This window comes from Oenanthe melanoleuca, chromosome 2 (genome assembly GCF_029582105.1).
Source record: "Oenanthe melanoleuca isolate GR-GAL-2019-014 chromosome 2, OMel1.0, whole genome shotgun sequence".
Classification (NCBI taxonomy): domain Eukaryota; kingdom Metazoa; phylum Chordata; class Aves; order Passeriformes; family Muscicapidae; genus Oenanthe; species Oenanthe melanoleuca.
Window position 1 is genome coordinate 103,591,592 of NC_079335.1, and position 11,862 is coordinate 103,603,453.

The following is an 11,862-nucleotide window of genomic DNA, read 5'->3' on the forward strand; positions in this document are numbered from 1 at the left end:
ATGAGCTCTTCTCCATCGCTCCCAAACCAAACCTCAACTGTATATCCAGGCATAAAAAAGAACAAGGAGACAATCTCAGGGCAATCAAGGTCTGTTATTCTTCATCCACTAATAAATCCTAAGACAAAACAGAAAAACAAATGCAAATGCATGACTCTAGCTGGCCATCAGAACACATTCTGATAATTCCCAGCCTTGGGGAAACTCCCATTTCCTACTGAAGCCACTTAGTATAACTGAACATAAACATGTCAGGAGAAGGTAAAAAACAAAACAAACCCCAAACAAGTAAACACAGCCCAAAACACATAGACTTCTAGCCTATGAGCTGTCAGAAATGTGATTTTCCTGGCCAGGGCTATGCAACATTTTGCTTGCATACCCCTGGTTATGGAAGAATGCAAGGTGCTGCAGCCATGCCTCAAGCAAGGTTTAGCCATGAAAGAGGATTTGAGCCATACCACAGCCTTATGGAGAAAGAGGCAGCTGATCCTGCAGCCAACAGAGAAGCCTGGGGTTACACTGAGTATACCTGAGCTGAGCAGGGCTGAGCTATACCTGGTTTTCAGTGTGAAGCAGAAATGGTCTTACAGGAAGTTTCAATACCGCATGCTGAGGTTTACACATACTTTATGCTGCATTGCTACCAGGCAACCAACTGCCAATGTCTTGTGTGAGCTAGACTATCTCTGGAGCAAAATGCAGCGCAACCAGATTAGCAGAGCTCTGAGGCAGAGTTAAAGATGGCCTCACTCAACCTCTAATACTGAAGCTTCATGCAAAGGTTTACTTAAAACCAGGACTCAAAAAAATTTGGACTGAAATTTGTCTGGGAAAATATCAGGTCTTTGGCATCACTTTTTGTACATGGCATTTTATCCCATCCCCATCCTTAGCACTCACAACAATAAATATATCTCAACTCTAATGCTGTTTGACAGTACTGCCTTTTCCCATAGCACTTCCCGGCACACACATACAATGCTTCTCTCTCTGAAAAATCTGGGATACAATACAGAAAATTAAAATTATAGCCAGGAGTTTGATGTGTAGAATGGATGACAAAACAAGTAAAAAGGATGCAAATCATAGACAATGCATGAAGAAAAGCTACTTTCTCAGCAAGATGGTGATACACACATGTAGGTGGTCCTACTTTAACTTTGTCCAGGTTATGGACAACTATCTAGAGAAAGTGGATTCTAGACATGAGGAAAATGGGAGGAAAAAAAAAAAAAGCCAGGAAAAAAAGTCAAACAAATAAATGGACAGACAGACAATAACCATAAAATTCAGGTGTCAGGACACAAGATCAGCTTCTGGGGATGACAAGGGATGAGATCCATGCTGTACTTGGACCCAGAGCTCAGCACTTCATTCAGCTGGATGAAAAATGCTGCACAGAGCTTGACTGGCCAAACAGTCAGACTAGGAAAGTTTTAGCTGCAGCTTAATGCATAAGATGAACAGGCCAAGAGGCCTCAGAGGATGTCATCACACCAGTTATTATGCACACTATAAGCAAGTACCAGTATGATAGTCACTTTAATAGTAGTAATACAAGTAAAAGCTTTTATATTTTTTTCTTCACAATGATCTTTTTATTTGACCGTAAGCTCAATAATGAGAGGCAGCATTTTTATTTGATTTTTTTGTTGTTATTGTTGTTTAATATTTTTCTTCCCTCAAAATTTTCTATTAAAACATGATGGGGAAATAAAACCAGATATTTGGTGGGGAGAAGTATCTATTTTTATAGATACAGCAGCACAAAGCAGAGCCGCAGAAGTACTGACACTGTGAGCCATTCACTTACAGAACCATAATTCTTAAAAGGACTATTAACAACCGAATGGAAGACACTTGAAAGCTAATAAAAACTATATACAGGTACTGTATGCTTTTAAAATGTCATTTTGATATTGGACCAGCTCTTTAATAATGTTTTCTTATTGGCAATAAAAACGTGCTTTATCTTAGACTGATCCATTTTGCGCTTATTGTAGATGCATTCCAAAGAAATTTGAAAGTTATATTACATTTTTCCATTTAGTTTACGGCATTTTTGTGCCCTTCACATTTTTCCATGTATTATTTATATGTATTCTTTTGTATTTGAGCTATCTGATCCTTTAATTACCAGAGAGAATCTCATTTTCATACGTGACGGATTGGATCTTCATCACTGTTACAGTAACATATCACCTGCGCTCTTCCAGAAGGGTTTTGCCAACCTGTAATCAGTTCAGCACTGTGTGCATACGTGTATTTGCTCAGTGCAACTACTATGTTAGAAATGTGCAAGTAGTGAACTCTTCATTATCCCATGTGGTCTGAGAACAACATGAAATAGCTTCTTCCATCCTGCAGATTTCCAGAAAGGTTTCATCATAAGCTGTTACACATGACTATGGACATATCCCCAAAATAACTGTCACGACAAAGCAGAGTGATCTGAAAGCCAATATTCCTGTGCAGGGATGTGCCACAGACTGAGGCAGCTCTTGGATATGAAATGCAGAATGTCGACATGAATAGGTCCATGAATGGCACAGACACAACAAACAATGCTGTACAATCCATGCTCATTCTCCAGAGGAGGAAATCAGATGAGACATTGCATGTGGTACTATTTGACCAGGTGGGCATACTCTGGACTTGAACATTCCTCAAAACTGCTGATAGGAACTTTAAGGATCAAGCCAGGGTAACCATCATCTACCACAGATAATCTGTCAGGCAGGTGGAAGTCTTGTTTCACAGGTGTTTTACATGAATTATGAACAAGTACAGCTGAACCTACCAGATGATCCTCCAGAAGAGCCTACCAAAGCAATCACAATTCACCTCTGAGTCTTGATCCAAGTCCTCTCTTGCAAGACCTCCTTCATATATACATATTCATACATACATTTCTTTAGTCTCTATGACAAAGCACGTATGGGACACCCTGCTGCACCAGACATGGCGATATGTCTGCTTTTGTTTTCAGGGTTTGTTTTTTGGGGTGGGGGGTGTTAGGTTTTTTTCATTTAAGAGCTGGCATATACATCTGTTATTGGAAAAAAAACTAATAAAACTTTCATCATGTTAAAACATGTTTGCATTTCAGGAACCCTTCATTCACCGATCAAAAAAGCATTCCCTTTTGGAGTAATATGGGGGTGAAAACTATCAGTACGCTACTGTATCACAGGCTTTTTTGTCTCTGTTTATTACTTTTGAGAGTGAAGAGAAAGCTGATTGTATTATACTGTAATAAAGATCAAGAATATTTAAATTGAAAAAAGATGCAGTCTTGGTAGACTCTGTAGCTGATATATGTAAACTATTGAGATTAAATAAAATAGGTATGAGAGAATTGTTTGATGATTTTTTTTTTTGGTTTTTAATATGCACTACTCCACTAAAAGTCATCTGGGCCATATTATACCTTGAAGCAACAATTGAATTCTCATGTACTAAAACACTGCCATCTTCACTGAACATGTGTCAAACACTTGCTCTCAGGCTAGCTACATGTTTTTAACTTGTGCACTGTGCCTCAGAAATCAGCTATGCCATAGGTAAAGAGGCCCCACACATCTAGTAGGTGTTTTGCTTTATTCTGCAATGAGAACATGGTTTTTAGGATTAGGCTTCTTTTTGGCGGGGGATGTAAGTGTGCAGGGGGGGAACAAATGTCAAAGTTATTTCTTCCATTTTTTGGTTTGCTTGCACCTGGTTTCACCAATTTATTAGTTCAAGCTAGGTAGAACACTAAGACTTATAATGACAAATTTAACATAATTTTGTATAAACAAAGTTTAATTCTATGTTGCTCATTTGGATTTAAAAGTGAAAATTTAAACTACAGAATGATGTTTCTCGATGAATAAAACTTATGGCAATTAAAGCTCTGATTTCTAGTTTCCTGAGCTCCTGTCTCCAAACTTTTCTCAGATTTCCAACATTTGGTTATCCTTTCTGGCTCACATTTATTCCCTTCTGGTCTGGATTTAGGTGATAAAAGGTTGAGACATATAATAACCACTCCTAAGGTGCAATTGGCAAGTTTGAGGCACAAGCATGAGGGAAGTGGAGAGGAGAAAAGGTGGGTGAAATGGTTCTGGTTTAGATGTGGTTTGTCAAGATCACTACTGGCTTTTATCAGCTATTTCTTGACACAACTCACTTTGTTCTAAACTCTGTTGGGGGAAAAAAAATATGATAAAAGATTTTTCTCCCCACAAAAACCATACAAAAACTCAAATCATTCATTCTCTTCAAAATAAATCTAAAAGCCCTTGCAATGTCAAGGACAACATTACCTGAGGTACACTTATCTATTTCCTTACAGTTCCTCATTTGTACCCTGTCCCTTTCAGCTAGCATTTTTAGTATGTTCCTTTTGAAACTACATACACCACTGGCCAATGAATACATTATTCTTGGATCCCTGCTTGTTTCTGGCGAGGTCCATGGAGATGATGACAAATGAGCATGAAATGACATGGCTGTCCACACCACCTCTGGCACCACCACTTGTCATTGTTGTCACTGCTGAGCTCATCTCACCTTCAAAAACTCAGCACTCAGAATTTTAACTCAGGCTATGTTAATTCTGTCTTCTTTTTACATTCTTACCCTATAATTATGCATAGGTTCTCATTTCATCTATTTCCAACCGACTGCAGCATTTTTATGTCTTTTCTACATGTATTTCTTGAAAGGAAATGCCATAATATCAGTTGTGAGCCTACTTCTATTATGAGTGTTAGATATCTTCCAGCCAAAAAGCTGTACCAACAAAAACTCTGCTGAATTTGATAATTTACCATACTTGTACCAGAGCTAAACTTAAATAGTCCATGCCTGTTTTAAATGCTGGCACTCAAATAAAAGAAATCTAATCAAAAATTCTCTTAATAGTCTGTTAATAGCATTTTCCCCCTAACATTTCAAAATCCTCAATATACAAAAAGTCCCAAACTTACCCAAATATTCTAGGCTTTCATATTTATGAAGTCTTATTTGGTTCTACTAACAGTAATTTACTTGTGCTTCCACTACCTTCAGCCCAAAACTTTCACATATAAAAGAGAAAGATCTGAAATTGTCATACACAACACAATACAATGTTTGGGCACCTTAAACTGCACAAGATGTGCAAAGTGCTCCTATGCACTTTGATTAAAATTATTAAAAAAAAAAAAAATCAGCAGTTGTGGAAGACTAATTTTAGAAGATAATTTTTGTATTAGGTAGTGTAGCTATAATTGTTTGCAGTCTTAAAGCATTTAATAACTGGAATCAATTTCTCAAAGTGAATCAATATAACTCCGTTATGAATACCATCAAGATTATGTATTTTTGCCTATTATCATCATTACCAATTCAGACTGGTTCCCTAAAACACAGATTTTTTTCACTCATCTTCATAACCCACAGTTTCACTACTTTGATTTCAGAAGCCAAGAAGACTCAAGACATTTTTACTGTTGACCATTAAGCATGACATAATGTCATAATCATATGTTCTCTAACTTTTTTTTGTACTGTTAGGGGCCATATCATTATCTGAAATAAGAGTTTCCCTTTGTTTGACAATTTTTTTTTATAGGGTTGGTTAACTTACTGCCCATCACATCCAGTATTTCCTTTCAGATACAGAAAGAATACGGAATCAGATACAGAACAGCTGCAGCTGGGAGCATTTCCCATCCTTTCATCAGAAAAGTCTTTAGCTGTAAACACAGTTGCAATGGGATGCTCAGCCATGGCACAATCAGCAAAACGATTTTCCAGTGCAATTTCTGTGTATCTGTTTTAACCATCAGCTCTAAGTACTTTCTCTTGTCTGTGTTTAATGGCATATAATGTGAATGCATTTGAAAGCAGGTACTTTCAGCTGCCTTCAGCCTTCTTTGCACTTTTCCAGTATCTCAAAATCCTATGGAAAACAAGGTAGGATGTCATATTTCCAGAGGCAGTTCATCTCCTCTGAGGAGATACAGAGCCACAAGACATTTAGAGTGGAAGTGGGTGAACACCAGAGCACTCTGGCTCTAACAGCATGTTGCAGATAACCATACCAAGTCATAAAGCATACTTCCCCAAACCTCTGCATCATGAAGATAGTTTTAATTTGTCTTTTGCCCATCCACGCCTCAGAAGCAGCTCAGGAGAGCAGACACACCAAAACTTTGGCATCTGTGCAGCCTGCCTGTTATCAGAGAGACAGAAAAGAAGTGTGTTCACATTGTGACTGTGTCACCCACATCCACTTGTAAAGTGGAAGTGCACGAAATAAAAAGTGATGTCTTTGTAGTCGACTCATTAGACAAGGAGTTAGGAGACCTGAGCTTTCATCAGTCCTACAAGAAATTCCTTGTGGATAAAACACATTCTGTTCTTTGACTTTGATGTTTTTCTCTGAAAGGACAAAAACAAAATGGCCATTTGTTGCAGTCAGCTGTAATTAATGACAAGTTCTTTGGAGATCAAATTCATTCATGTTTGTACCATTGCTAAAGTGTGGTAATTATAAAAGCTCACATTGAAACTCTTGTCATAGAGATATAAAAATGGTAATTTTTATGGCATTATTAAGACCATTAAGTAGAGACATATAAATTATGAATTTGGGAAATTGAGATTTTACCCACAGAGGCTTATTTAGCTGGCAGTTCTTGCATGCAGAGCATTACAGCGTTTATGTACACACAGCTACAGACACTTAGTCTGATCTGTTTCCTTATATTAAAGGCAAGCATCAGAGCTGTTCATGCACTCCAATACATTTAATTTTGACAAGCAGGGACATCCAAAGCAGAGCTATTTCACTATGGGTACAATGACTTTTTATTAGAAAGCATTACCAATAGTTTAGAAGTGAATGGCTTATCACACACCATATATGAAATCTTCAGCACATGACCCTTGATGTGAACTCCTGTATCACCTCAGCTTCTCTTTCCACATGTTAGAGCAAGTGGTCAAGAATGAGCAAATATGGTTTGATAGATAAACTCGGCTATTTCTAGGACATCCCCACTAACACCTCTCTTGTATTCAAGGTTCAGAGGTTTGAGTTAAAATTCTAAAACAAGAGCTAGAAGCTTCCACCAATGCAGTGTCTACAGACAGCAGTCTGTGCTCTACCTGCATTGCTTCTACTCACATTTCTACCATGAAGATCAGTCCACCCTGTCCCTGCTAATCAATGAGAAAAGACAACTTTCGGTTTTGGTCTTTCTGCCAAGACTTTCTAGTGGTGTAAAAGGAATTGATTTTGTAATTGCTGTTTGCAGTCTTCATTTCATTAGTGGAACTTACTCATAATCCATCAGCTTCCAATGTCAATCACATTTTTTCCTAAAGCACTACCTGTTGCTTTACCCTCCAAAATGATTTAGCCTGTTGAGAGAAATCCAGAGACCATTTTGCTTATGCTGCCTCTCATTCCCTCTTGCTAGGATGCATCCACATGCTCCAAGGACATGCCTGCAAAGTTCTGTCAAACACTTGATGATACAGCTCCTGCATTTCAGTTCTATGTCGTCTAATTTGTCAGATGGGGAAAGTCCTGGAAGGGAGTTAATAGAATCTCATAATGGTTTGGGTTAGAGGGACCCCAGAGAACATCTAGTTCCAAACACCTCACCATGGACAGCTGGGCCACCCACTAGATCTGGGTGTTCAGGACCCCTATCCCTGGCTTGGGACACTGCCAGAGATGAGATATCCAGAGTTACTTAGATATTCCTCTTCATCCCAGAGCTGTTCAGATTTCCACAACTTGTGTTGTTATTTATGGCAGCCTGTGATCATGGAAATGCATCACCACTAAGGAAGATATGCCAATATCCAATCTGCAATTTCAGTGACTCACTTTACTGGTGTTTTTAATATAGGTTCCCTATGTTGAATTTTCTGCCCTCTCTTAAATAGAAATTGCTTCCTTTCTTTAACAGCTGATCAAGCACTCTTTTTAATTGCTCACTTCTTACAGTATGAACATCCATCAGGTTTGCCCTTGAAGAGTATGATCACTCTTCCAGACAAAGTTCCTCACTGAATTGTTATTAAATAATCATTGTTTCTAGTTGAATGTAAGCAATCTGGTTTTCTCTTCCCTCCTGGTCACAAATCACCCCATTGTTTCTTTCATTTTGTCTCTCCCCAGACCTCTCAAAATTGATCTTTTCCCTTGTGGCAGGCCTGAACAAAGATTTCAGCAATGGGCAGTCCAATAAGTCAATGCTTTGGATGTTGCATAGTATCTCCAGACTGGTTTTCTTCTCCTCTACTAAGTCTCTCAGCTTCCAACTAAAGAAAAGGAGATTGCATTTATCCTTCAGCAGAAATAAAACAGCATAGCCAGGGCAGGTAACTGCAGCAACTCACTAGGCATATGTGTGCTTAATAAAATATAGAGTTCTGCTGGCACAGAAAAGATCCAAATGCCCTCAGCTGCCATTTTACTAAAGTAAGCCCTGCAAACCACAGGGATTTAGAGTTCTTACATCCATTGCTTTTTGCCGTTCTTTGTGCTTGCACACTAAAAGGGTGCTCATTGATTTAATAAAGCCAAGGTCTGGAGAGATCTATAAAAGCAAGTGTTTTACCCTCATGCATTATTGCCCTGATGCCCAAGACTGAACTTCTGCTCTTTCACAGATAAATTGCTTCCTCACTGGTTAACACCAGCTCCCATTAGCAAAAGTGGTGGCAGACATATTTGGGAAGGTGATCCATGATAAAACACAGCTTTGTCTGTCTTTTTGTTTTCCTTTTGATTTCTTTACTTGCCATATCCAATGCTGCTCTTTTTCCCATCTGACTCTGCTCAGAAGAAATCAATAGCATATTCTTTATCAATATTACCTGAAAAGTTAACAGTAAATCTCACTTAAAATCTACTGAACTCAGAGCAGTGACAGATATCAACCTCAAGGGGCTCAAGATAATCTTGGTCCTACAGGTGCCAAAATTGCCTTCTAAAATGCAGCCTGAAACAATTCTCTACATTTTTAATAGACTTACAATATTAATAGCAATAATATTAGGGGGACAGGGTGTGTTGATATTTCAATCCTAAAGTAGAACACATTTACAGCTACTCTGTAAATTCCAAAATGTAAAACATAGGGTTTTTTAGCCTATACTTTTCTTTGCATTCAACAGCAAATTAAGGTTTATGGCTTTTATTTAAAACTATCATAGGAAGTTTTATTTAGAATGACTGTTTTACAATAACTCCTAAGCCTTGGCTTGTCCAACTGAACTGCTCCCAAAAATGCTTAACTTTTAAACAGAGCAGCAAGGAAGCAGAATGTTTCTCCCCAAAATGTGTGTCAGCTGGCAACACTATTAACCCCTGAATTCTCAGCACAGCAGGCAAAGCACTCTGATGAAAGCATCACTTATGCTTTCACGGTCATGTTATTACAGCTCATACAATCACGTTGCTGCCTTCACCTTGCACCCTTGTGGAGCTCCTCACTGACTGGGATTGGGACAGGGAACACATGGGAGCTCAAAGCAGCACCTTTTCCAAAACTTACCTTTCCTTCTTTTTGCTGAGCTACAAGCAAAGACTTCTGGGTGCACCCCCAACTCTGTGGAAGTTCTTCCCACAAATTCACATGGTAAACATGGTTTCACAATGTCCTGAAATAAAGTCATGTCCAGCTTTGTGTCTGGGCTCTAAAGTCAAAGAAATGATTGCCCAATCATGTATTGGGTTACTTTCCATTAACTCAGCTCTGAGATAACCTTTTGTTACATAAAGGCAACAGTCACCCAAGATTTGATTATGTGAAACATTCCCCGCTCTGTGCAGTTACATTTAGTACGTCTGAATGTTCTTACTAGCTGAAATATTCACTTACCAGGCAAATGCACATTATACAAGGGTTGTCTGTGATAAAAGGTATCTGCAGAATTTCCCCTTCATTTTCACATTTTGCAACCGATCCTGAAATAGAAACAAAAATTTTAAAATACTAGCATATTTCATTTCACCCTGACAGTTTTGGAAACTATCCTCATCACACTCACGTTTAACCCTTGCTCTATTCCTAGCCCTAGATTTTAAACCCTGCCTTAATTTGCCCAATTTAATCAGGCAAGAATGCTTAGCGTTTCTGCAAGATTCTAAAGAGAACAGGGAAATGAGTGGCCTTTTATTGCAGCACAAACCTAGACTTTCTTTGTGCCCCAGTTATAGCAAGGAAGGACGTTTTTTCTTCTCTCAGATGACGTGTGGAGAATAATGAGCACTCCATGCAAAGCAGGATACATTTATAACGATAGATCCAGATCTCACCGAAATCAGCAGAAAGCTGTCCATTTCACTTTGAGGACTTGGACCAGCAAAAGCCCTAAACCAAGCATCCTTTTAAAAGGCATAGCAATCACTTGGCAATTGAGTCAAAAATTAGCAGGCTGACTGTCAAACAGAATCAAATTAGGAAGCCCTTTACGGCGCTAATGCTGATTCGCCAGTATTGTCATGCTGGAATCACTCCTCAAAGTCTAATAATGGCTCCTTCCTTGCACTAGAATTCGATTCTGCCTTTCCCTCCATGCCCCAGATCTCAGGAAAATAAAACCCTCGAGGGGAAACAGGGAGAATGGGGACGGGGAGCAAAAGAACAAGGAAACCTGTTTGGAGGAGAGAGGCAGGGTTGCTGCGCTCACCTGCCCCAAACCACGCGGTAACACCTCGGGCCGCCCCTCCCGCGCAATGCCACCCGCGCAGGTGGGCCCGCACAGCCGCGACCCGCCGTACCTGTGAGCAGGGAGGAGGCCGGCGCCCCGGGCAGGCACAGGACGCCCAGCAGGACGGCAGCGGAGGCCGGGGAGAGGCGCGGGGCCGCCGGCCAGCCCCCGCCGAGCCGCGGCATCGTCCCGGGGGTGCCGCTGCCCACCCGCCGGCTGTGGGTCAGCGTCCGGGACGCGCCGTCGGGTGGCGGAGCCCGCCCACCCCCGGCACGCCCGCTCCAGCACCGATCCCCGGCGCCGGGCAGCGGCGGGGGGGTGGGGAGCAGGACGGGAGACCGCGGCCCGCCGGGGAGTCCCACCCCACGGCGGCACCGGGGGAGGGGACTGTGGGTGCGGGGAAAGCAGCTGTCAGCGCCTGCCCCTCGGCCCCGCACCCCCTCTTTCCATCACCCCCCTCCCTTGTCCGCATCCCTTCTTATACCTTCCTCTCCCCATAGTCCCTCCTCCGGCACCCCCCGGCCCCCATGCCTCCCTCCCCTCCGGCGCACACACGCACAGACAGGCTGCCAGCCTCAGACCCCGTTTCCCTGCCGGGAGATGCCCGGCCACTCCCTCCCAGGCCCCGCTGAGCACCACCCGGTCCGGCAGCGGCGTCGGGGGGCTGCGCCCGCGGCCGCTCTGCGAGAGGGGCCGGGGGAGGGAGAGGAGAAGAGGAGGAAAGAAGAAGAGGAGGAAAAGGTAGAAGAGAAGTAGCAGGGCAGGAAACGCGGATCCTCGGACAGGCCCGGAGTACCTGAGCAGAGCGCGGCGGCGCCGGCTGCCCCCGGCGGGCTTGTCCCAGGCTTGTGTCAGCGCCTTTCGTGCTGCGGGCAGGTCTTGCCAGCCGCCAGCGAGCGGCGAGTGGGAAGGAGGGAAGGAGGGAAGGGAGGGAGCGAGGGGTCGGAGGCTGTCCGCCGGGAACTCCGCGGAGGGGCTCCGCTACCCGGCTGCCCGCCCGGCCGGGGCCGCCGAGCTCCCCTCGCCTCCCTCTCCCGCCGCAGCCACAGCCGGGGCCGGCCGCTCCCCGGGGCCGCTGCCCACTGAAGGGGCTCCCTCCGGCCCTCCGCGCCCGGCTCCGGGGCTGCCTTTCTCCCTCGGGGCGCCCGGGGCTCG

At 42.5% G+C, this 11,862-nt stretch overlaps 1 protein-coding gene across 3 annotated transcripts in view; it reads right to left on the reverse strand.

The window, feature by feature from the left end:
* The window catches only part of BMPER (BMP binding endothelial regulator), a 148,259-nt gene extending 136,668 nt beyond the window's left edge, over positions 1 to 11,591 (reverse strand). The window contains exons 1-2 of one of the 3 annotated variants that reach the window (XM_056484184.1): positions 11,504 to 11,591; positions 9,876 to 9,961 (exon numbers count right to left, since the gene is read on the reverse strand). In XM_056484184.1, the coding sequence (XP_056340159.1) occupies positions 9,876 to 9,890 (15 nt within the window). In that variant the 5' untranslated portion in view covers positions 9,891 to 9,961; positions 11,504 to 11,591. Of the gene's footprint in view, positions 1 to 9,548; positions 9,655 to 9,875; positions 9,962 to 10,777; positions 11,121 to 11,503 lie in introns of those variants that run through there. The other 2 variants (XM_056484183.1, XM_056484185.1) reach the window with 2 other exon arrangements.
* Positions 11,592 to 11,862: the final 271 nt, after the last annotated feature.